General features: G+C 43.5%; 2 protein-coding genes across 6 annotated transcripts; one reads left to right on the forward strand and one right to left on the reverse strand.

Moving 5' to 3' along the window:
* Positions 1–1,504: 1,504 nt before the first annotated feature.
* NAIF1 (nuclear apoptosis inducing factor 1) lies at positions 1,505–4,258 on the reverse strand. Its single transcript, XM_073637789.1, has 2 exons — positions 3,681–4,258; positions 1,505–2,260 (listed from the first exon to the last, which is right to left on the reverse strand). Exons 1-2 carry the CDS (start codon positions 4,120–4,122, stop codon positions 1,794–1,796), a joined length of 909 nt encoding a protein of 302 aa, XP_073493890.1. The 5' UTR covers positions 4,123–4,258; the 3' UTR covers positions 1,505–1,793.
* Positions 4,259–4,717: 459 nt separating this feature from the next.
* On the forward strand, positions 4,718–22,686 carry SLC25A25 (solute carrier family 25 member 25). 5 transcript variants are annotated; one of them, XM_073639994.1, is made up of 11 exons: positions 4,718–5,129; positions 15,650–15,776; positions 16,786–16,873; positions 17,193–17,228; positions 17,345–17,456; positions 17,798–17,956; positions 18,791–18,943; positions 19,056–19,163; positions 19,242–19,409; positions 19,520–19,670; positions 20,060–22,684. In XM_073639994.1, the coding sequence occupies exons 1-11, from the start codon at positions 4,779–4,781 to the stop codon at positions 20,242–20,244; spliced, it is 1,638 nt and encodes a 545-aa protein (XP_073496095.1). In that variant the 5' UTR covers positions 4,718–4,778; the 3' UTR covers positions 20,245–22,684. The 5 variants fall into 5 exon arrangements, with proteins under 5 accessions (XP_073496095.1, XP_073496096.1, XP_073496097.1 ...); XM_073639996.1 differs by lacking the exon at positions 4,718–5,129 and adding an exon at positions 12,837–13,244 and having other exon boundaries at positions 20,060–22,686; XM_073639997.1 differs by lacking the exon at positions 4,718–5,129 and adding an exon at positions 14,585–14,857.
* The last annotated feature ends 1,855 nt before the right edge of the window (positions 22,687–24,541 follow it).

Genomic DNA, 24,541 nt, shown 5'->3' on the forward strand with positions numbered 1-24,541 from the left:
TTCAATGGTGCGTGCTAGTTTAACATAATAACCCAGCACATTTGAAAGCAAAGAGAGCCAGCTGTCACGCAAGGAGTGGGAAAGACTTAGTGCAACACAAAGGGAAGAGGGAAAGCTAGCCCAGACTCTAGGGAAAGGGGGGAGTGGAGACCTCCTAGGCTGGTCTAGTGTCACCCTGTCTCACCTAACAACCCTATATTGGCTCTTCACCAATCGCTGCACGGGTGCCTCGCCCTGTCTTTCCCTTGTGTATGGCTAAGGCTAGGGAAGGGAGTAGATGAGCACTAGTCGATCCCCACTGAACACTAAAGACAACAAGGGTAGACAAACAGGGGGAAATTGCTTAGCTTTAGATGACTCCAGACAAATGTGCACACATCCTCAAGCTCCAGAGAGGACGAAGTACTGCTCTTGCTAAAGCCTTCACAAGGAGTAATGAATATCGCCGGCACCTCCCTCTGGAACACAGCAAGTATTTATACACCCAGGCCATGGGTCCTAGAGACAGCCTCTAAGAAGATGTCTGTAATGCCAATCGTAGAGATCTCCTGCAACCAACTGCAGGGCGACTGTCTGTCACTTCTGACATACCCGTGACACCAGCAGCATGAGAGGAAAGATGCATGGATCAGCGTGAAAGCCAAGACAGGTAATAATTGGAGCGGCTTTTCTTGTCCTTTTGGAGAGATGATCCTTTAACTTGTGATCTCTACTTCCATTTGTATCACTAGGAACATTCAATGCCTTTGTTTCCTTTTCCTTGTTTGTGTAAGGCAATGATCCCTTCTAATTTTTTGAACCTTTCTCCTGACAATTCAAGACTATTGGTGACCTGGAGGCCATTACCCTCAAGGAATTGGCTAAGATCCCTCATGAAAGTACCATAAATTGATATCAAACTATGCATCACATTCGCAACAGGTCATAACAGCCGGAGGGGCTAAATTAAATAGTAAAGACTCTTATCACGAAAGCCGTGAATAATTCTGAGCATGCAGTAGTCCTAAAAAGTGATATTTTATGTTGAAGTTGGAGAAACCACTTGTTACATTAATTATGATCAGCTATTTTCACTGGTTTATTGCAAACAGCAGAAAGTTTGTAAAATTTTGCTAATAAACCAAGTTTGTAATGGGAGCTGGAAAATTTTGTTTGCAACTATTTACGAACAATATGATGTTGTCCAAAACAGCCAGTGAGAGCGCCCCCTGTGCCCTGTTAAGGCATTTCTACATAAACTAAGATACAAATACTACAATAATAAATCAAAGATTTTATTATAAAAACTGCACAGTGATAAAACAGCAGGAAATAGTTGATTGAAGTCTCATAAAGTGACTCCTAAGCTACTTGTTTCATGAAGGGTCCGTACGAATTCACGTTGCCACGTTCTGGAAATGGACTACTGTACTTATAGCCCTCATTCAGACCTCATTTAGCATCTCAATTAGGGCCGCAGGTCCCAACCCAGTTACAAGTCCAACGACCCGAAGTAACAGCATCATTTATACCGATGATACCTTTATTTGGGGTCATGAAATCTGCGGTCGGGTTTGGACTTACAGCGGTAATATGGATTCTTATGTGCGCCCAAATGAGGCCTTAGCGCCACGTGATCATAAAAGCGGAGTTCCTATCATTTTAATGATTTAATGATCAATTCTATTCTTAAAACACTAACAATTTGCTAAAATGTCCTTTTTTATCTCAATCAAACAATCGAGTAGTCTATATCCGAGCTACCATTTTTTTGCCACATTGGTGCCATATCGGTGATTCACTGTCATTTCTAATCACTGGCTGATAGTGTTCGACTGTCCATTCGGAGTTCCTGGCTCACCAGCTTCATTGGTGGCCGATGGGTCTACAATTCGGCTTTGTAGGAACTTCCGAACATCTTTGATCATCGGTCGTAGCACTTGAATGAGGGCGCCCAATGCTGCTTGAGTCCCTTCCATAGCCTGCGCTTGCCTTTCCTGGGCACTGGCCTGGACTTCCTGTGACCTGCGGATCATCTGCAAGATGTCGTTCTGCTGCTCCAGGTGTTGGGCGATCTCCTTCACGTGTAGGTTCGTCACTCTTTGTTCTTGCAAGAGCCGCGCGGAGTTTAGAGCAATTCGATTCTTCAGTTCTTGAGGTTTTCCCGTGACTTCTGCAGAAGGCGAGATGATTTCTACAGGGGTCTCAGTACTCGGGGCTTCAGTGGTGCAGTACTCCACTACGTTTTCCTCTAAGGTATGATAAGTCGTTTCTGTAGGAACTGAAAGCAAAGGGAAAAGAACACGTGAAACACATAAAAGTGATAACTCTTGTGCTTAAAAAGCTAGAAAAAGCAAACAGCGCCACTCTGGTCCATAGTCTGTGTCTGGTAATGCATCTTAACTTACTTGAGCTGAACTGCAATACCCGACAAAGCCCTTGGACAGGAGTGGCGCTGTTTCTATAAAATTAAAACCCTTATATCAAGCCTTAGATATTTGGCATGCATAGGATTGTAGAAGCGCTGGATTGCAAATTTTACAGCATCTTCATTGCCTTTACAATCATTTAGCCAAGAGATGAATGGCGCACTTATCACATCTCATTTGTTAGTGACAATTAATGAGATCCTGTTCGTTCTCCTGACAGGTCTGTTGCACTAAATATTTGTAATTTTAAGGAAATAATAATTCTGGAGCATCTTTTCTTATAATTCTGTGTTTCACTGTTCCTTCGTTATTCCTCCTAGAAAATTAGTAATTGCCAACTGGGTGTTACCAAGTAATCCATGTCAGAGAAGCATGTCCTTACAAAGAGAGAACTGATTGGACAATGTCGGACTGGGCAGGGACACACCCCCAACTGGTAACATCCAGTTGTCAGTTTCTTAAAAAATTTTCTAGAAGGAACAACAGAGGAACGGCACAATGCACAGTTAGAAGAAAAGGTGCTCTGCCACGACTGTAAAAGTCTGAACTATGAAAATATAAAATTAATTAACCCATAAGATGAATGGTGTAAAAAAGAGGGGGATCAAAACACCAAAACTGAGGTTTCTCACTCACCAAAAGTCCACCCCAAAGTGGAATAAAAAGTGATCAAAATGTGGTACAAAACAAACATTTCACCTCACAGAAAACAAGCCCCCTCACAGCTCCATCGACAAAAATAAAAATGTTAAAAAGTAGGGACACAAGCCAATTTTTTTTTTGTTTTTGTTTTTTTTACAAAGGTCTGATTTTTTTCACCACTAGCAAAGAAAACTACAAGTTTGGTACTGTTGTTGTCATAGTGCTGACCTGAAGAATTAGGTTTCTAAGTAATTTTCTACGCCTTAAAAACAAAAGCACAAACAACAATGCGGAAATGCATTTTTTTTCACCCTATTTGGAATTTTTTTGTAGTATATTAAAATGTATCTTATGAGATACAGCATTTGCCTGTCTCGGCCTCCTGCTTGTAACAGCTGACAGGGAGGGAACCTATCACAAGCAGGAGGCAGCGGAGACCGTCTGAAGCCGTATCACATATGAATTGCACTGTTCAAAACTGCCAAAAAAAAGGGCAAGTCCTTAAAATTATAATAAGAAAAAAGTTACGCCTCAAAAAAAAGAGAGAAAAAAACCAAAAACGGCAGAAAAAAAAATACAGAAAATGCGTAGTAAAGGGTCTTGGTAACGTAAGGAACGTGGCGCACTCACTTTGTGACAGTGTTACGGTGCCCGGGGAGCTGATGGACACTTGGGTGGGCATTTCGGCTTGGCATTCTGAGGCGGGTAAGCTGAGGATGGCGCTTTCGCCTAATAAGTTGCATATCCGCTGTTGCAGAGGGGTGAGCATCACCGGCGGGGTGCCCACATCGCCTTCGCCTTCCACCGTGGCACGCGCCTGTGACATTTTTCTTCGAACCTCGGTCTTCAGGTCCGACCACTTCTTCTTCACCTCCGCCAGCTCGCGATGGCACGTGCTGATGGCATTCACCCGCTTCAAGATGTCATACCAGGCATTGGTTTTGGTCAGCAGTGGCACTCCAGCATTGTAATGGTTAATCAAGATGTGTTTCTGCTTTTCCATTTCTTCCAAGATGATTTCCACCTCCTGCTCTGAGAAATTCGTCTTCCTTTTCTTGGCTGGCGTAGCCATTTCCTCCCCTTACTAACGATGTGGAATAGGCCGCAATACGTAAATTGCGTAAGTGGGGGCGGCAAGAAACTACGCAGCGTAACGGCTTCGAGAATCTGCCTCTTTATCGCGTCAATTGCGGAGAGAAGTTGACGCCCACTTTAGCGATCTATGCATTCATTGGTGACGACTGCTGTCAATCTAAATAGCGGGCCAATAAGAAAGAGATAACTCATTCTCGTTCATGATTGGTTTATATTTGTGTCAATCACGATATATGATTCCCATTGATCTAGGCGTTTATGAAAAAATGAACGACGAAATGGATGATTTATAGGAAGCGGAAAAACGTAATTTACGTAAAAAAACACTGAATGGATAAAATACACCAGAAATAGAAGTTATTGAAGAGGCGGACATCATTATACATTTAAAATACAACTCTACCATTTCCCTCCTTATTTGCGAACTCTGATTGGCTGAATGGCCTGTCAATCCGTTAATAATAGCCAATAGCAGCACAATTTTGGTCCTACATTAGAATGAGGCTTCTGATTGGTGGTGGGAGTGGAAGTCGGTTTCTGATTGGTTGTGGGTAGGAGAGAGGCGTGTAGAGTCTAGACTACGTCAGGGAGGTGTGAGGTGATGCGCTTCCTGCCGCCATATACCGGCACTGAATGAGTCGTGAGAGCTTCGTGGCTGACGTCTCCCGGACCGGCAGCGGTTCAGTCTCTCCGTCTATGGCCCGTCCTCGCTCGCTGGTGTCGCCGCTGCTGAGCGGAGTGTTTTGTCAGTGCGATACATTGGGAGGGGCCCCGCACACACACGAGGTCCCGGCTTCTTCCCTGGCGGCGGCTCTGTCTGCGGACCCGTGCGGGGGAGCCTTGTGCGGAGGGCCCGAGCATGAGCGGCGCCTGCAGATCCTCTTCCAGGAGCTGGACGTCAATAAGGACGGCGCCATCTGCATCAATGACCTGGCGGTGGGGCTGAGGCGGCTCGGGGTGCACCGGACCGAGCTGGAGCTGCGGGTGAGTGAGCGGCGGCCGGGCTGGGACTTGTAGTCCGCCCCCCATCATTACTGCGCCTACACCACTGCTTGCTCTGTGAGTGATGACGGGGGTGCTCTGCTGTCTCCATTCTAAGCAGACGGGACACGGTGTAACACTGTCCTGTTGTACTGGACCCTCTGATGTCACATTAAGGGGCCTTTCCCCATTCACAGGATAAAATTGTTTTATCACTGGGACCCCAACGATCATATGACGGAGAGTCCCCCCCCCCCCACACACACACCAGTTACTGTGATCGGTGTCAGATACTTATTTCTCCTCTCTACCATGTTAGTGATTGGTGAGTCCCCCCGCAGTCAAGCACTTGTCTGCACCTCTTCTCTGATCTGAGAGATCCCTGCAGTTGGACACTTACCTACTGATGTCCCCTGCAATCAGATGTTTGCCTCCCCTATTATCAGGGGAGCCCCCTGCAGTCGGATCCTTATCTACCTCCCCTATTATCAGGGGAGCCCCCTGCAGTCGGATCCTTATCTACCTCTTCCCCACTTGTTATTGTGATAGGTAAGATCTCCTGACAATTGTGCACTTATCACCCATCCTGGGATTACTCTGGATCTGTAATCTCCAGCCTAAAGCTCACTAGCTGTGGCAAAGCTACAAGTCACTTTGTCAGCTGGGGGGGTTGTAATTTTGCACCATGTTGAGATCTTTCCAAATCTCCATTGATTGAGGACTTTGCTTGGTTCCTTGTACAGTTTCTGATCTTGTAGGATGTGTAGGTGACTGATGAGCTTCCTCTTTAGGTCCCGGCTATATGATGTGACCCCAGTGATTGCACGGACTGGTGTAGTGTACAGATACTCGGGGGCTCACAACTGCCATGTTACATTCTTATTACAATTCATAAACTGGCCCTGTTTGGAGAGAGTTCATATCTAGAAAAAAGAATCTACCAATAATTGATAAGGAAACTAATCAGTACAGCTAATACACTGCTCAAAAAAATAAAGGGAACACTCAAATAACACATCCCAGATCTGAATGAATGAAATATTTTCATTGAATACTTTGTTCTGTACAAAGTTGAATGTGCTCACAACAAAATCACACAAATCAATGGAAATCAAATTTATTAACCAATGGAGGCCTGGAATTGAAGTTGCCCTCAAAATGAAAGTGGAAAAACACACTACAGGCTGATCCAACTTTGATGTAATGTCCTTAAAACAAGTCAAAATGAGGCTCAGTATTGTGTGTGTGGCCTCCACATGCCTGTATGGCCTCCCTACAACGCCTGGGCATGCTCCTGATGAGGTTGTGGATGGTCTCCTGTGGGGTCTCCTCCCAGACCAGGACTAGAGCATCCGCCAACTCCTGGACAGTCTGTGGTGCGATGGATGGAGCGAGACATGATGTCCCAGATGTGCTCAATCGGATTCAGGTCTGGGGAACGGGCGGGCCAGTCCATAGCTTCAATGCCGTCATCTTGCAGGAACTGCTGACACACTCCAGCCACATGAGATCTGGCATTGTCCTGCATTAGGAGGAACCCAGGGCCAACCGCACCAGCATATGGTCTCACAAGGGGTCTGAGGATCTCATCTCGGTACCTAATGGCAGTCAGGCTACCTCTGGCGAGCACATGGAGGGCTGTGCGGCCCTCCAAAGAAATGCCACCCCACACCGTTACTGGCCCACTGTCAAACCGGTCATGCTGAAGGAGGTTGCAGGCAGCAGATCGTTCTCCACGGCGTCTCCAGACTCTGTCACGTCTGTCACATGTGCTCAGTGTGAACCTGCTTTCATCTGTGATGAGCACAGGGCGCCAGTGGCGTCTTTGCCAATCCTAGTGTTCTGTGGCACATGCCAAGCGTCCTGCACGGTGTTGGGCTGTGAGCACAACCCCCATCTGTGGATGTCGGGCCCTCATGCCACCCTCATGGAGTCTGTTTCTAACCGTTTGTGCAGACACGTGCACATTTGTGGCCTGCTGGAGATCATTTTGCAGGGCTCTGGCAGTGTTCCTCCTGTTCTTTCTTACACAAAGGTGGAGGTAGCTGTCCTGCTGCTGGGTTGTTGCCCTCCTACGGCCCCCTCCACGTCTCCTGGTGTACTGACATGTCTCCTGGTAGCGCCTCCAGCCTCTGGACACTACGCTGACAGACACAGCAAACCTTCTTGCCACAGCTCGCATTGATATGCCATCCTGGATGAGCTGCACTACCTGAGCAACTTCTGTGGGTTGTAGAGTCCATCTCATGCTACGAGTGTGAAAGCACAACCAACATTCAAAAGTGACCAAAACATCAGCCAGAAAGCATTGGTACTGAGATGTGATCTGTGGTTCCCACTTGCAGACCCACTCCTTTATTGAGGGTGTCTTGATAATTGCCAATAATTTCCATCTATTGTCTATTCCATTTGCACAACAGCATGTGAAATTGATTGTCAATCAATGTTGCTTCCTAAGTGGACAGTTTGATTTCACAGAAGTTTGATTTACTTGGAGTCATATTCTGTTGTTTAAGTGTTCCCTTTATTTTTTTGAGCAGTGTATAATCTCTAATTTGCCCATATCTTATATGCCGGCTGTATAAAATCGTGTTTTGTTAATTTCACTCAGACCAGTTAACAATCCAAGGATGTCTGATTACTATCTAGATAAGATGTAGTTGCTGAAAGCCTGTGTCTTGACGTATTTTGAGGCTCGCTGTCCTTGAAAATTGTTTATTTTGCTTATACTTTAATTACTGACGTGCAACATTCTTTGGTTTGTGCATGCGCAGAAACTCCATGGCTGTAAATCAGAATATCCACTTAATAGTGCAAACTTTTGAAGCTGGCCAGGTAACTACCCCTCGTATTGGTAGAGATCCCATGAGTATATCTTATCTCCTCTCTATGAATTTTAATTGCAACTTTTATTCATCTCTCCTGTAAACACCGGTTCTTTGCTATAAAATACGTTTTGTTTTTCTTTATCATGACAAATTGTAGGTCATAATAAATTAAGGAAAAAAGATTCACTATAAGCAGGGCTGTGGAGTCTTGAGTCGTTGTCCATTTTGGTGGAGTCGGTATAAAATGGACCGACTCCTAAAATATATAGTAAATTGGATACAATAGTTCAATGCAGCATGTGCTGTAATTTTTTTTCAGCAGAATTTGAGGAAGTTATGAAATGTCCTATTCCTGATCTAAGGATATAAGATTTTTGTTAAGATAAATCTGTGTAGCAAGCAGGGCTGTGGAGTCAGTAAGTCAAACCTCCGACTCCTCAGTTCCCATGTCACCGTCTCCACGACTCCCTCATACAGGGCTCATGTGTAAGTGATTTACTGTAGCACAGATTCACCTCCGCTAAAAGTTTAGACCCTTAGATCAGGAATAGGACAGACATTTATAGGACATTTCATAACTTTCCCAAATTCTCATGAAAAAATATTCCCCACAAACTGCATTGAACTACTGTACCCAATTTATTATATATTTTCGGAGTCGGTCAATTTTATTCCGACGCCACCAAAATGGGCTCTGACTTCACAGCCCTGGTAGTAAGGCAGTCCTGTGGAGTCGGAAGTCAGGGAAATTGAGGAGTCTGAGTTGGTGGTTTGGCACAAATCCAGCAAAATGGTGACCACTCCAGATTTTTTTTGTAGGGCTGGTAATGCGTTGAGAATTGGTTTTGGCACAGCCTTCTGACTAGCTCTCACGTGGTCCGATCTGTGGCGGCAGAACAGGTAGCGCCTTCCCATCCCTCAACTTGATATGCCGTTCTGCTTCATGTTTTGGAGCAGATTCAGTTTGGACCGAATGTAATGCATTGCAGATGCTTCTCGTCTCAAATCCTATCCATTTGCTTGCATAATCACCTCCGAGTGTCATCAAGGTACAACTGATAGTTTGAACCTTTCAGTTTTTATTTTCTTGCATGGTAAAAATTCATTCACAAATTATGAATAAAGATAGTGATATATATATATATATGTGTGTGTGTGTATATATATATATATATATATATATATATATATATATATATATATATATATATATATATATATATATATATATATATATATATATATATAATATATATATTTATTTATTTTGTATATTTTTGCCTCTCTTAAATGGTTATTCCCAAGTTGTCTCTTGAGCAGCTCTGTTCTGTAGTCTCCTCACTTCTTGGTTTATGGCAGTGCAGGTGCTCCGCCTTAAGTAACAAAGTTGTAAAACTATAAAGCTCAGCACAAGTTTTGCTGTTACACATTCAGCTATCAGTGGTTTGTTCTGATTCTACACTGTTACCACTATTTTTATGTATAGAGGGTACAGGGCATTTAAACAGGCACACAGATGATGACAGTGTGTGCCCTGATGCTACTGCCAGTAATGTGCTTCTACAGGATTGATAGGGACCTCTGGTCTGGAGGTGAGCAGTTAACTACTATATTGAAATCAGTGGGTTGCCGAGAGCTGTCTGGTATGTTAGGAGTTAACATCTTTCCTGGAATGTCACTACTGTGCAGGCTCTGGTGGCTGAGCTCCATGGTAACCAGCTGTACATTGTGCAGGATAAAAGCTCTCATTGTAGGAGACTGATGGCAGATAGGAAAAAAAGCCAGTCAGTTGCAAACTTGCTTATTTTCATACTGTAACTAATAAAAGCAATTTAATAACTTGAGAATAGTTCTTTAAGTCTTATGATTGCCCTGTTAGAATCTGGTAACCAGTTGATGGGTATCTGCTGGAAGGTTTCCAAAGCTTTCAATATTACTTAATGCCCCAAGGAAACTGTAACATATGTTTGGATAAGCAAACATTACATTGTCAGATTTACATATAGATATATGATCAGTCCTGTGTTTGCACATCACCACCTGGGCTCTTACACAGGCACAGACTTGAGTCTCCTACATGGATTGTACTATCTAGCAAAAGGCTGAGAACAGCTGACAAGAGGAAGCTCCTCTTACACAAATGCCTGAAATAACTTAGGGATGACTCTTCATTAACATGGAGAATGCTAATGAGGTTCCCATCCCCCGTGTAACACAGAGCAGCGTGCGAGAACAGATCATCATTCAAGCTTTCTAAGAGCGCTGGCCGGATGTCGAGAATGTTTGTATGGCGCTGGCTCCAAGGAAACATTCATGCCGCCATGTTTCTGGTCCATATAGTACGTGCAAGTGATGGTAAATTGTCACATGAGAGAAAAGTTAGTAAAGCTTTCCCTGTCATCCTACTGACTAGTCAAGCAACTATTCCACATAACACCCAGCCCCTCCCCACATCCCTCCATTTGTCTTGCCAGTGACGCCTGTAATGCTTGGAGCAGTTTTATCTATCTTTAGTATGTATGTGTGTGTCGATACACCCTTCCTCCTCTGAGAAGAGTAAAGATACTCAATTCTATAGGAAGGAAAGCCATTCAAATGAGAATGAAAGTCTTCACCCTTCACGTTACCGCCCTAAAGTCTGATGACCTGTACCCTTCTCATGTGTCACAATCGTTCTGCCTGGATTGCACATCGGTAATGAGTCTATAGGTGCAGATATTGGTGTTTTGAAGCCCTTTGTAGACTTACTGCTGACATCTGCCCTTCTGTTTGGTGTCTTTCTGCACTAATGTGCAGTGACTCAGTTCGTTGGTATGGATTAGTCATTTCTATAATTTAGTCCAATTGTAGTGATTGTAACATATAGGTTCATGTGCTATTATGTAATCTTGTCCATGCTGTTACGGCAGAGCCACCAGGCGGTGTACTTGGGTCAGATCTTGTGTATGGATCTATTGTATATCCTGCTGTTCTCTCCCATCTACCAGGGTCATTCTTCACATCCATTTTATCTCTATATATAACGCTGCTGTATTTAAGCAGAAGATCACAGTGTCTTGTTGATTGAAGATAAGCCCCGCTTAATGTGCTTTGTACGTCCTTCACCGATTTTAAAATCCAGTTAAAATATTAACACACAATGATCTATTTCCTGATCGAGGAAAAGCCCTGTTCTCCTTGTACAACTTTCCATTGGCTGATTATCCATTGAGCAATCTCCTTATTTAGGACGCTCTTATGGTGGCCTAACTTACGTCACAGAAGTGCACATGGAAATCTAGGAAGTTGAGGTCAGGTAGAGGTAAATGTTGCCCGACTGCAGTGTATGAGGGCCTTTAGACCACTTTAAATGTTGGCCGATCCTGCCTTTTCAATGGGATTGGCTGACCAGTTAATGTGTATTGGGCAACGATAAGGCTCGGAAGGTATGAATTTAATTGCCCGACCCTTCTTGTTCTGTAGTCACTGGCTTCGGCTTACTCCTCCTCCTAGCTGAGCGTTTGTGTATAGATGAGACAGATCTGTCTACCGTCCATTATCTAAGGTATAGTAAAGGGAATCTGGCCAAAAAAATGCATTTTACATTTGAATTGACTAGCAATTGAGACTGAAGTGCTACAGTAGATCTGAAATCTGTCACTCCAGCTCTATTCTCAGCACCGCCTCCTATTGCTTGAATGACTGCTCCTTTGCCTGAAGTCACATAGGAGGTGGAAGCGATGGGAATAGAACTTGAGTGGTTGAGAATTCAGATCTATGATGGCTCTTCAGACTCATTTGCATATCAATAATAACACACATTTCTCAGTAACTGAGGCACACACTGGCCATGTAAAGGTATTGCTGGACTCATATTTTGAAAGGGCTTTGTGCACATATAGTTTGGGGTGTGAAATATTCCCTGTAAGTATGACCAGCCTTAAAGGGGTGATCCCATCCCAATATGTAGTAGGTGTAATAAGAATATTAGCAAATACCTCCAATTAGAAATGCATAGTTTTTCTGATTCGCTATATCTTTTACACCATTGCATGACCTTTGGTATCCGTGGTTGTGCCCACTAGCAACTATTTAACTGTCACTCTAAGTGGTCATAACCATGGATACCTAAGGTCCTGCAATGCTAATATTCTTTTTACACCTATTACATATTGGGATAGGAACTTGGAGATTGGAATATCCCTTTAAGCTTCAGGTCTATGGCAGTATTTAAGTCCCTGTACAACATCCAAGTTATGTATATATGTGAGGGGCACTATGCCTCTCATTTCACCTTGGTGCTTGTACGGTATGGTCTCATACACCTCCTCTACATTATATGGGGGTTGTGTAGACCTTCAATAAATCATGCCTTGTTCTATTGGATGCCATATAGAGACCCTTTGATGGAAGCATTAGAAAGTTCCTATTTTTTTTTTATTTCCGTTATGGAAAGAACTGATGAAACTGGTAAAAACGCACTGATGAAAATCTTTCAGATTTTTTTGGTCAACAAGAAAAATCAAGGAACTTTGCATATTTGATAGGAAAAATGCCAAGCAATGAGCAAAAACAGAGCAGCCATTTGTGCTATGCTGACGTGACTTTGCAATAAAGAATCTTTTTTTAAAGTGAAGCTTGATCATGTAGATTATGTAATATTAGCATTATGAAATTTTCTATCCCTAATTGCCATTGGTGTAAATGGGCATGGGGTGGTAGGGGGTTTACAGATGAGGCAGCCAGCTCTGATATCAGACTGCAGGGTGTATGACTGAGCAGAAGTTCCTGTAATTGCCTTATGTGCTGACGGCAGGCAGTGATGCAGGAGTTTCCTCCTGGATTCCCTGATGCTCAGTACTTTGACTGGAGAACGTGTTAATGTCGGAGGCTGTGATTGGCTGGACCCTGCTGCAGTGTGAATGCAGAGTCAGAGCAGCCGGCTTCTGCTCCTCTGGCGTGTGCGGGTGAGACGCAGGCTCCTGGTGCCTCTGCAGAAGATGCCCACAGCGTAGCGCCAGCTCTGCTCCAGTTTCACAAGTTCTCATCACCTCCCTGTTTTCCATAGGGATTTTGCAGCTGCAGAGGATCACCAAGGAGTTTAGGGTGTGTTCCAGGTGACACAGCATCTGTGCACAGGATGATTCAGTATATATTTAAGGCCTTGGGCACGTATTTTCCCTGGGCCACGTGTGAGGGCTCTGGTAGCCACAATAAACATGAGCCTTCGAGATCAGAGGGGTCGGAGCAAAGCGAATCTGAGGGACAGGTCATTCTGATGGTGGTTGCACCCATGAAGCACCTACAGCAGGTAATGATTGCCTCGTCGGCCCCCACGAGTGACCAAAATACTATCGACCCTCAGGATTCTGTTAATTCTGCTGCTTTGGCTGACTCTACAGTGTACAATGTTGTCTTATGCATGTGTTCAGAGCCATTCTCTGCTTAATGTCAGTGGCATCTCGTCTGTGCCCACGTTGAGGTTACTTACTGGGCACAGGCTCACATGCAGCTTTACAGTCTACGTGATCTCTTATCCGCCACCTGCCTAATCTTAGGTGGCTGATATCAGAGAGGTCTAATGACGTAGGTACTGCATGGTTCCTTGCCTTAGTTTTTATGCTTTGGTCTTATGCATGGGGTCTTCATAATCCTCTTTTGCTTAAAGTTCAGAGTTTCACTTGTAGCATATTTTGCTATATCGAGTGGGTGCATTTAAGCAAAAGGTATCAGTTATTGTTGGATATTTTTATAGGGGTATTTCTATCTTGGACATTTTATAGCATATTCTCAAGATGTCATAGATGTCTTTCTCCAGAATGGACTTCACCTGACCCTTGGTCTGCTTGGGGAGACTGCAGAGTACTTGGCTCTCTGTGACTCCCATAGAAGGCAATGGATGGAGCTTTCCCTAGTAACTCTGCCTGGGTGCAGTGGCTGGCTCACCGCAACCCTCAAATTAGAGATGGGTGCCGGATTCAGAGGTGGAATCCATACCATCGGACATTTATGGCATTTCCTGTCATAAAGGTCTAAGCTGGAAATTCCCCCTATATCTTCACTGATCCTGAACAATGACAATAGGTGAGAGCAATAATCAGCAGGGAGCTAAAGGAAACTCCCACTAATCCCAAAAATTGGGCTGTGATGTGCCCTGTCTGATTGGAGTTGCTTAAAAGCGATAACCTGCTAAGTTGAATGCATATTTGACCTGTTTTATAGACCTTCATCTACTCTAATAAGGGCTAATTTTATTGACCACTGACTGTATTAATACCAAGCTGTATAAACCTGAGATATTGGGGCAGGGCTGCATATGTAACCCCTAGTGCTGGGATTGCCCAACCTTCTCCAGCGTCCTGCATATACTAATGTTTTGGTACTGGGTATGTGAAGCTTGTTAGGTCCTGCACCTTGTGATGTGCGCCTATAATTAGTGCCACCAGCCAGTCTGCTCCCTCTCTTCGTCCGCTGTCACGTAGCTCCTTTCCTCAGGTTGTTGCACTAGTTACATAGCTGGAGAAACCCTCATCATACCGAAGGGGACTTGCCTCCGCTGCCATTGGCTGCAGTGAGAAGACCGGTTATATCAGCTGGACGGACTACAATGGGGAGGGGGCATGTACCAGTCATCCAATCACAGCTGGGCACAGATACCTAGGACTTGGGACCTGCCGGCTTGTGCAGTTTCACTAGTAGAAGCCGGTGACTACGCAGACAAGGCTCAGTTACCAGGTGTAAGGCAGGTGTAGCAGCACCTCCGCCATGCTTTGTCTCAGCTTGTACGTGCCAGTGCTGGATCAGTCCCCGGCGGAGTTTCAGTACTTTGAATCAGACGGGCTCCCTTCAGAGCTGAAATCTATCTTTAGTTTAAGTGTGCTGATCCCATCTCAGGAATTCTCTACCTACCGTACTTGGAGGCAGGTGAGTCCTTTGCTGACTTTCTCGGCTTGCTGGACATTTTTTGGGTTTTACCTTTGCTTCTTAGTACTTTACTTTCCTGTTTTATATAGTATGCATTGCTCTAATAGATCCAATCTAATGTCACAATTATTGGAAAATAAAATAATTAAGGAATTACGCCTGATTTATTTCTTGTTTATATCGTAATCTGCTGCAACCTCTCCAGAGATTCTTTATTCTTAGTTTGCAGTCATCTGATTGTTAGAACTTGTCAGTTGATGGGCACCTCTGTGCCTTCTGGTCGCAGCGTCTCTGTGTCACGCACCCAACTATCTTTAGATGTCAGCACTCTGTGTCCCCTGGAGAGGGTCGTGTGACTGCAGCTCAGACAGTTTACAAAGGTCACCTCCCTGCTGATCCCACTCATCTCATCCCCTGCCTGACACCGTGATGGGGGCAATATTAACCCTTTGGTTGACACTGTACAGTGGATTAGTTTACAGTTACACAAGGGCTGCACGTAGACGGTTAATATACTTCTTGACTGCATATTAACCATCTTGTGACAGCTATGAGAATTTTTTTTTTTTTTGTAAGCTTTTCCTCATTGCTTAAGTATTGTGTCCCGGCTTCTGTCAGGTGTTACATAAGCGATAGGTTTGTGAGCTGTATCCAGTTATGTCCTGAGCAGAGCAGATGTAACCTGCGGTAGCACAAGCAGCAGCGTCTAATCCTGATTTAACAACCTAATGCAGCAGGACATCTGCGTTTGTTACACCATTTAACTCTTACTTTTCTCATCCGTTCCAACAGAAAATAGTGAAAGCCGGCGACAAGGACCAGGACGGACAGCTGGACTTTGAGGAGTTTGTGCACTATCTCCGCGATCATGAAAAGAAGCTGAGATTAGTCTTTCGTAGCCTGGACAAGAAGAATGATGGTTAGTGTATTCATAAATGCTCCTCAGCAGCGCACCTGAACCAGGCTTATGTGTTATTTATATGCTTAGGAATACTTTTACGGCAGGAACCAAATGCTGATACAAAAGTTAATCTTTGTATCGAGCATGTAAACCTGCCAAATCTGTATTTAGCTGATCTGGGATTATATTAGCTGAACAAATTCTCCTTTTTAATAAAGGGGGTTAGATGGATCTATATATAGAACTAGAGGGAATAATTGAAGGGGCTGCAGCACTGATTTCTGATTGCATCCATTTGAGTCTTTTCCTGCACTGGTTTTCAGCATGACCCTATTCATTAGAATGGGGCTGACTGTAGTTATCTGCACAAGTGTACAGAGCGCTCCTATGTCTGGTGTAAGGGTCAAAGGGACGCAGCGCTAAAAAAGTGCCGGAACCCCCCCCCCCCCCCTTTTTTTTAGGGTGTACCTCCAGATAAAGGAATTACTTAAAGGGGTTGTTCAGCACTACTGCATCAGGAGGTGAGCACAGACCAAAGCGGGTATGTGCAAATCATAGAATGTTAGTGTGGAGGGGTCCTCTGGGGTCATCATGTCAAATGCAGGATTCACTAAACCATCTCTGACAGATGTCTATCCGGGCTCTGATGCTTGATCAGCAGGTATCTTTTACTTGTCCTAACCTAATGAATAGGATCAGGCACAACATCATTGGCGCTGCTTATCTCCTATGTGGAAATGAGCTTTACAGGACAACCTTTTAAAGTGACCCTGACAGATGATACATGCCATGGACTGGGCAGCATGTATCAGGCACTGGCTGTATGATCTCAGCCAGGAATGTTTGACTTAAATGCTGCAACGTTTCATATAAAACCATACTTTAAAAGCTGCCGGGGACCAAGCCATGCTGTAGACTAGTCGGACAAGCGGGTACTCTTCTTCTCCCCGCCTGCTGCCCTGAATTGCAATAATGACCAACATTACGATCTCTGGTGTTTAAGGAAACCTCGATTTTTATCCCGTAGGAAGAATTGATGCACAAGAGATAATGCAATCTCTCCGAGACCTAGGAGTGAACATCTCTGAGCAACAGGCTGAGAAAATCCTGAAGAGGTAAGCATTCACTAAATGTCACTGTCTGCCGTCTGTGTCTTGTGGTCCGTGTCCTGTGCTGCGCTGACTCCATCTTTAGCCATCTCTCGGGTTTCTCTCCTGATGTACTTGAGTCATCTAATACTTCATTAAAATTGACACAGTTCCCATACTCCTCCTAACTAATGGTAGGCATGAAATGACTGTCTTGGCTGCCTTATGCCCCTGTTGAAATACCTTGGGATTTCAGTGGGTTAAGAAATTTGTTCCATATTTGGCAGGCAGTAACTATTTGATTTGTGCTATCTTTTCCCTTTGCTTCTGTCTGTGTGGCTATCAGAATTAGGACTGGCCACCGCTGGGGTCCTGTCACCCAGTAAGTATGTCGTCTTGTCTTCCTCCTGCCGTGTCTTGTGGTTTGTGCATGTTCGCCGGTTTGCGGTCTTTACAACTTTTACATCTATATGTAACACTTCTTTCATTTTTTTCCAGCATGGACAAAAATGGCACAATGACGATAGACTGGAACGAGTGGCGAGATTATCATCTCCTGCACCCGGCTGAGAACATTCCAGAAATCATCCTATATTGGAAGCACTCGACGGTAAATCCCGTTTGTTTTTTTTTTATATATATTTTTTTTTGCAGTTTCTTTTTTTAGGAACGAGGTGCTTTTCTGAAGACCTTTTAGATTGGTTATTGACTAGGTGCCAGATCTAAGTCAGCCTGTACTGGTTTATACCGCCTGCAGCAGCATCTAGCGTCAGCTTTATTATTATTCTAGGAGCCGGAAGTTCTCGCCTTTTTACATATGAATTGGAATGAGAAACTTGCATTAGCAGAGTGGCAATAGTTCTTGGTGACTGCATCTGAGCTGCTGCCATGGCTTATACATATTGGCTGGACACCACCGATCCTTATCCCGTGTCTCTTCTCCCTCCGCAGATCTTTGACGTAGGAGAAAATCTGATTGTGCCGGATGAGTTTACAGTTGAAGAAAAGCAAACCGGGATGTGGTGGAGGCATCTAGTCGCTGGCGGTGGTGCAGGTGCTGTGTCTCGAACATGCACCGCTCCTCTTGACCGCTTAAAAGTCCTCATGCAGGTGTGTGGTTGGATAGTACATGGGCTCTTCCAACTTTGGCCTCAAGGTTAAAATCGATCATTAAGCCATTTTTCTAAAAAAAAAAAAAAAAAAAATTACAACTACCTTTTGCAATTCGGGCTTGTGTAATTCTTTTTTTTTTTTTTTTTCTTTTATGACAGATAATTGGTAGGAATGTTGTACTTTGATTTTACTGAGTCAGGTGTCAGATCAGCGTGTGCCCTAGAACAAATTGCTTTCTGGCAAGTGGCCATTTTAGTGGAGAACACTGCGTAATGCTCCCGGCTGGCGTGTCTGGGCATCGCTGACATTCTGAAACTAGCAACATAAAACACTTTTCCAGCAGTTTCATAACTTGGCACTACAGCCTTTACTAGTCGGCATAGTAAAAAGCCAACACCCAGTTGATTTATGATCTGTTTTTAGCCTTGCAGGATATATTTATTTTTTTTGTGCAAAGGCAACCAAATACAACAGAAATCTATAGGTTCTGATTAGCAGTCCTCTTGCTGGTACCCCTCTGATCTGCTGTAATTTGTATGGCTGATGTATTAATTGACCCTTATCTTGAGTTACACCTAAATACTATTTTGGAGCACTTGCAGGTGGTCCAGACTCGGGTCTTGTCATTTCCATTTTTTTTGGAACAAGTATTATAGCAATGACGCACTGGCAGCTCAGTGACATCGGTCTTTAGCCAAAGTACCCAGCGCGATCGGTTTAAAGCTGGCGCTGAACATTCCTATTAGGATTATATTAACCTCCCACAAATAAGCGGCAGCAATTGTTTTTGGATTAGCATTAGTGTTTAACACCTCATGTTCACTCTTCCAGGTCCATGCTTCCCGTAACAACAACATGTCCATCCTGGGGGGATTCACACACATGATCCGTGAGGGAGGCTTTCGCTCACTGTGGCGGGGGAATGGCATCAACGTCATCAAAATTGCCCCAGAATCTGCCATTAAGTTCATGGCTTACGAACAGGTGAGACCATTTGTTGAGATATATTATATTATTTTTTTGTGGGGTGGAGTTTTTTATACTGATTTGTGTTGTACATGAGTCAATAGTCCTATAACTATATTGCCTTCTGCAGATTAAACGGCTCATCGGCAGCGACCAAGAGATTTTGGGAATCCGCGAACGACTTGTTGCTGGATCTCTGGCTGGTGTCATTGCTCAGAGCAGTATATATCCCATGGAGGTGGGTACAGTTTCTGCATCTCTTCGTCGGCCCTGACTCCCTGCGCTTGTGAGACTGACCCTTTGATGCCTCTTGCAGGTCCTTAAAACACGAATGGCTCTGCGCAAGACTGGACAGTACAATGGGATGTTGGACTGCGGGAAGAAAATCTTGATGAAGGAAGGAATGTCTGCTTTTTACAAAGGATACGTCCCAAATATGCTGGGGATTATCCCATATGCTGGCATAGACTTGGCTGTGTATGAGGTGAATACATAACTCTTTATTTATATAAATATTAGTCACAAGTAATACTAGACTTTTAAAATAAATCTGTCCTAATTGTCCTTTTTTTTTTCCTCCCATCTCTTATAAAGACCTTAAAGAATGCATGGCTGAACAGATATGCCACAAGTAGCGCTGACCCAGGAGTATTTGTGTTGCTGGCTTGTGGGACCATATCCAGTACCTGTGGGCAGCTCGCCAGCTACCCCTTGGCATTGGTTAGGACACGCATGCAAGCGCAAGGTAAGCCTTAAAGCAAACTTATAATGACTACGAGACATTTGATGCTTTCTATACCAGGGACAGCAACCAGCAGCACTCAAGCTGTTGTGAAACTACAGCTCCTACTATGCCCTGTATGCTGTAGATGAATAATGGCAGCTGTAGTCTCTCAACACCTTGCTAATTCCGGAGCTGTGTACACTTCAGAAACAATACAGGATGGGCATGATTCCTTTAAGATGCTTTAACACATCCATGTACGACTCGTGATATACGGACTAGCCTGACCTCAGCAGCATCATGAATGCCAATGAGGTTTTTGATGGTCAGGGAGTTTCGTGGTCTTGTATTAGGATGTGAAACCAGCCTTAAAATATAAACAATTTTTTTTTTTTTTTTTTCTTTTCCAGCTTCTGTTGAAGGAGCGCCACAAATGAGCATGAGCAAGCTTTTCAAGCAGATTATACAGACAGAAGGCGCATTTGGACTGTACCGGGGTCTGGCCCCCAATTTCATGAAGGTGATCCCTGCAGTCAGCATCAGTTATGTGGTGTACGAGAACCTAAAACTCACACTTGGGGTGACCTCTCGGTGATGGATATTTAGATGCTGCACGGTTACTGGACTGCAGTCTTGGGGCGTAAATCCCTGGATGTGACGGGGTCCCGTCTTCATTCTGTGAATGTGTTTGAACACTAAAAGGCACAGTAAAGCTGTGATAACCCCAGGAACAGAAGGATGTGGAACTTTTGGCCTCCGAGGAGGAGTCCATGACAAGATTTACCGGCTGCTCCCATTCCAACTCTCCCCTTTTCCCATTGGGGCCACTAGCATCTTCCAAAGCCGGAGCTGTGTTTACATTGTATTTTTTCTTGTTTTATTTTGAGTTTTACATCTTTTCCCATTTAATGTCCTTACCTAGGATAGCATGTTTCACTTGAATGTATATAATAGTCTGACACCATGACCTGCAGCAAACGTACTGACAAGGTGCAATAGCTAGTTGCAGCTTCACATTGTGCAATGTAATTTTGGGGATTAATAATTCTTTTTACCCAATTGGCATTGCCTGACAAACTCTCCCCCTTCATACTGCAGGATGAGACTCTAGATGGCATATAATCCCAGAAGTCAATCATTCCAGTCAACTGGATCATGTGCCATATAGAATCCACGAGTACCCAACTTCCTCATTTTATTTTATTTTTTAACTACCCCCCCCCCCCCCACTCCCCCACACTGGGCTGAAATATCATTTGACCTCTAGGAACGGATCTAACCCTCCCTGGGCATAACTTGTGACAAATGCCTTTAAGGGGTGCCGCTCCTTAGTGAGCTACTTACCTCCACTGAGTCTAGGTGACATGTACACAAACCGTGCAGCCCACCCTAACCGCCACATGGGGTGGGGAGGGGCAGTCAGGTCTGCTATGTAAATTACCTAGCAAAAAACTGATGTCTTAATATATAGAAACGCTGTCGTCCAAACACAGGATCCCACCCTGTGTCAAATCTGGGACAGCGTTTTGTCGCACATTCCTCTTTGATTTCACCCTGTTTTCACTGCCTAGCTTGTATATTTATTGTCTATTTATTTAAAAGTAACACGGAGTTGTTTTTTACAAATGTCTAATTATATTTAGAGTATTATGGCCTTTTTTATTTCACTAACTTGTTATGGTGTTTTTTTTTTTTTTTTTTTTTTTCTTCCTGCTGAGTGTCAGAGCAGATTGTAGGCAGTAAGTACTTTGGTCAGTCACATATGGTAACCTCTGCCCTAATTTAATGTGGGGTGTTTTTTTTTTTTTTTTGCTTAAAGACTCTCCCTGCTGGAAGGTGGACTCTAATCTGTGGATTGCATTTCACGTCAGTGGCTGTTAAACGAGTTCTTAGGTCATTGGGAGCAAAGAACGTTTCTGGGATTCGCATACAGATAGTTTTATCTGTTCAGACCTCATTAAGAAAACTTTGCACTTTAGGATGTTTGGAGATTTTAGTGTGAATGGTTTGCTGCTTTATGGTTTTTTTTCCTTCCTATCCAGTTTTGCAATATAAGAATAGAGCAGTTGTACTGCTTGCTCAATTTAGAAGTATAACTCCCACCATGGTGTGGGAGATATAGCAGAAGAGGTGCTGGAAGACCACTTTACTAGGACATTCGTAGACTGGATCTTCAAAATCTGCAGAACTGGTCAATACACACTGAAAGTTTTCTCCAGTATCTTGTATAATCTCAACAACAAGGCCGGTAGTGTAAGACACGGAAAACTAGTTGCGAATTCCCCACATTGCAGATTTGCAGAAAATCCGTAGTGTAATAACACACCAGCAATAAGTTACATCTACACTTGCCAGAGATGTACAGTTTCAAAGGACCCTTCCCAAACTGGTCAACTTTGTTTTTCTGGGCTTCACCCCTGGGTAATACCAAGGAGGAAAAGCCTGGCAGATCCAATGCAAAATTTGTGCAAATTTTGTTTTGGGTCAATTTTTTATTTTTTTTTTTTTCTGCTGTAACATAAGATACGACTTGCTGCACACTAACCTGCAGTTCCTAGGAAAAAAAGGGAAGAATCTTCTTTTACATGTTGGGAAATATACATGTGATACAAACACATTTGATCAAGGGGTCTTGCATCTCTCCACCTAATTTTAAGGCAGACCATGTAGTGTTTCCCTTTAAATAGCCACATGGCTCTTACCTCCAGTGTGAATGTTCTAGTTTTGTAAGGATTTGGCAGCCCGCTGGTGGTTCTAGAACAGCACATCCCAGTATGATTCACAGGAGGTTGAAGCTTGCTGGGACTTGCAGTTCTTCACCAGTTGGTACACCTCATAATATTTTATGCTTAAAAGGACTAATTTTTGCCTCCACAGATTCACTTTTCACATTTTAAAGGAAACTATTGAACGAGTCCACAAAATGCTAAGCAAGAATCAATGCAAATAAATGAAAAGTTGTAAGTTCATGTTGATCCTGCCTGTTGTAACTGGAAAGCAGTTCATGTCAAGAGAGCTTGTACTAGAGTCTGTTAAATAAAGGTCTTTATATTGTGATACTTGTGCTTTTTTTTTTTATTTTCCGCGTTGATATTAATCACCTCTCGTATCGGTGAGTCCCAAGGAGTGCTTACATAGGTTAAGAACAAAACAAGCCTCAAGATTTTTCCTGTCCAGTCTGCCCTGCATAAAACCGGATAGTCCAAACCCGAAACAAGAGTCTTCAAGTCACTGGCTGTACCTGGAAGGAGCGTCTGTTAATCTGTAACCTACAGGGAGCGGTGATTTCATAAGAATAACTTTTTGGCTGAAGCAGCAAAGTATAATCACTCGCTCATATTAGGACCTTGTACATTTCAATAGCTGATAAATATCTGTGGCTCTGTTCCTCCATAATACAATGACCGTTCCTCACATTTACCACCCATATAGAGTCTGTTCTCTTGGCCAGACTGAATAGCTGTTCTGTCCTACAGTGCACACATGCTAAAAGGGGGGGTGGTATGCAGTGGCAATTTTTTTTTTCTTTTTTAAAGGTGGTATAGAATAGTATAATAGACTATGCTATTCTATAAAGGGCATCCAGCATAATTTTAAAAACAAAATCAGAAAATGACTTTAAATTGGGGTTTGCGTACCCATACATTTCAGAATAAGGTGTCTTGTGAGTACTCTAAGGATATGACTTTGGTCACTGACTTTTTTTTTATTCTACATTTTCACCAGTTTACCACTCTGCAGGCTCTGTCTCTAAGGCCACGGCCCCTCTATCAGTATTTGGTCAGTATTTTTTCTCATCCGTGGGAGCCAAAACCAGATGAGGAATAATCAGAGAAAAGGTAGAACAAGTGCACCAATTTTGCATTTATCACCCACTCCTGGATTTGGCTTCCACTCATGAGAAAAAATACTGACTGAATACTGACCAAATACCGATAGTGGTGCAGTGGCCTAAATTTGCAATGGACTCTGAGCTCCTGGGAGCAGACTAGCTGCTATGATGTCTTCTACACAAGTCCTGCTCTTCATTCCATAATTAACAGGCAGCAGCAGTGTGGAGAAAATTATATAGCAGTACTTAACAAGCACTAGGGTGATGTAAAAAAAAAAAAAGTGTTGTCCAGGCTTGGTGCTCAAGTGTGCAGTCACTGTATTTGCATACTTCCAGCAACATTAAGACTAGATGTGTCCAGCCTCACTCAATTGCAATTAACTTGCAGCACAGTCTTAATGCAAGTCTAGTCTGTATGTGGCCATATGTATGCAAGTCGCACAAGTGCAGACTCGCACCTGCCCTCTCAGCATGGGAGAATCCTGACTGCACACACTGTGCAGGCAGTGAGAATTCATAAGTCTGCAGTTAGAATGATTGCAGACTTGAACCCCAAGCCTAGACAACCCCTTTAAGATTCAGCTTGTCCTGTATTATACAGACATGTGCTGTCAGTGGTTAAAGAAATAAAAGAAAAAAAAGCATACAACCAGTGTATTTGATAGGGCTGTGTAAAGAGTGTTTTTTTCTTTTGGTTTATTTTCTTCCCACCAGAAATGAGTGTCTGTGAAGAAGATGCAGCATGTTCTATTCTGTATAGCCGATGAGATGCGCCCATTTGAGTCTATGGAGACACAAATAATTGACCCATCCAAAACCTCTATATAGCATCTGATTTTTCCAGCTATGTTACTGTTAATAACCTTAAAATACAGACACTACTGAAAATCGGACTGCTTTTAACACGCTCGTCTGACTCTGGCCTGTAACCCACAATCATGAACAACTGAAACGTCCGAGGGAAAAATGAAGGAAAACCTCTGTCATTGTAGAACAAAGGATATTGAGTGAAATCTATATGATGATCTGTAGTGAGGCATGTCCTCTGGAGGTTACGATG

The sequence above is a fragment of the Phyllobates terribilis genome, unplaced genomic scaffold (assembly GCF_046119375.1).
Source record: "Phyllobates terribilis strain yellow unplaced genomic scaffold, ASM4611937v1 Scaffold_7__3_contigs__length_470593459, whole genome shotgun sequence".
Lineage (NCBI taxonomy): Eukaryota > Metazoa > Chordata > Amphibia > Anura > Dendrobatidae > Phyllobates > Phyllobates terribilis.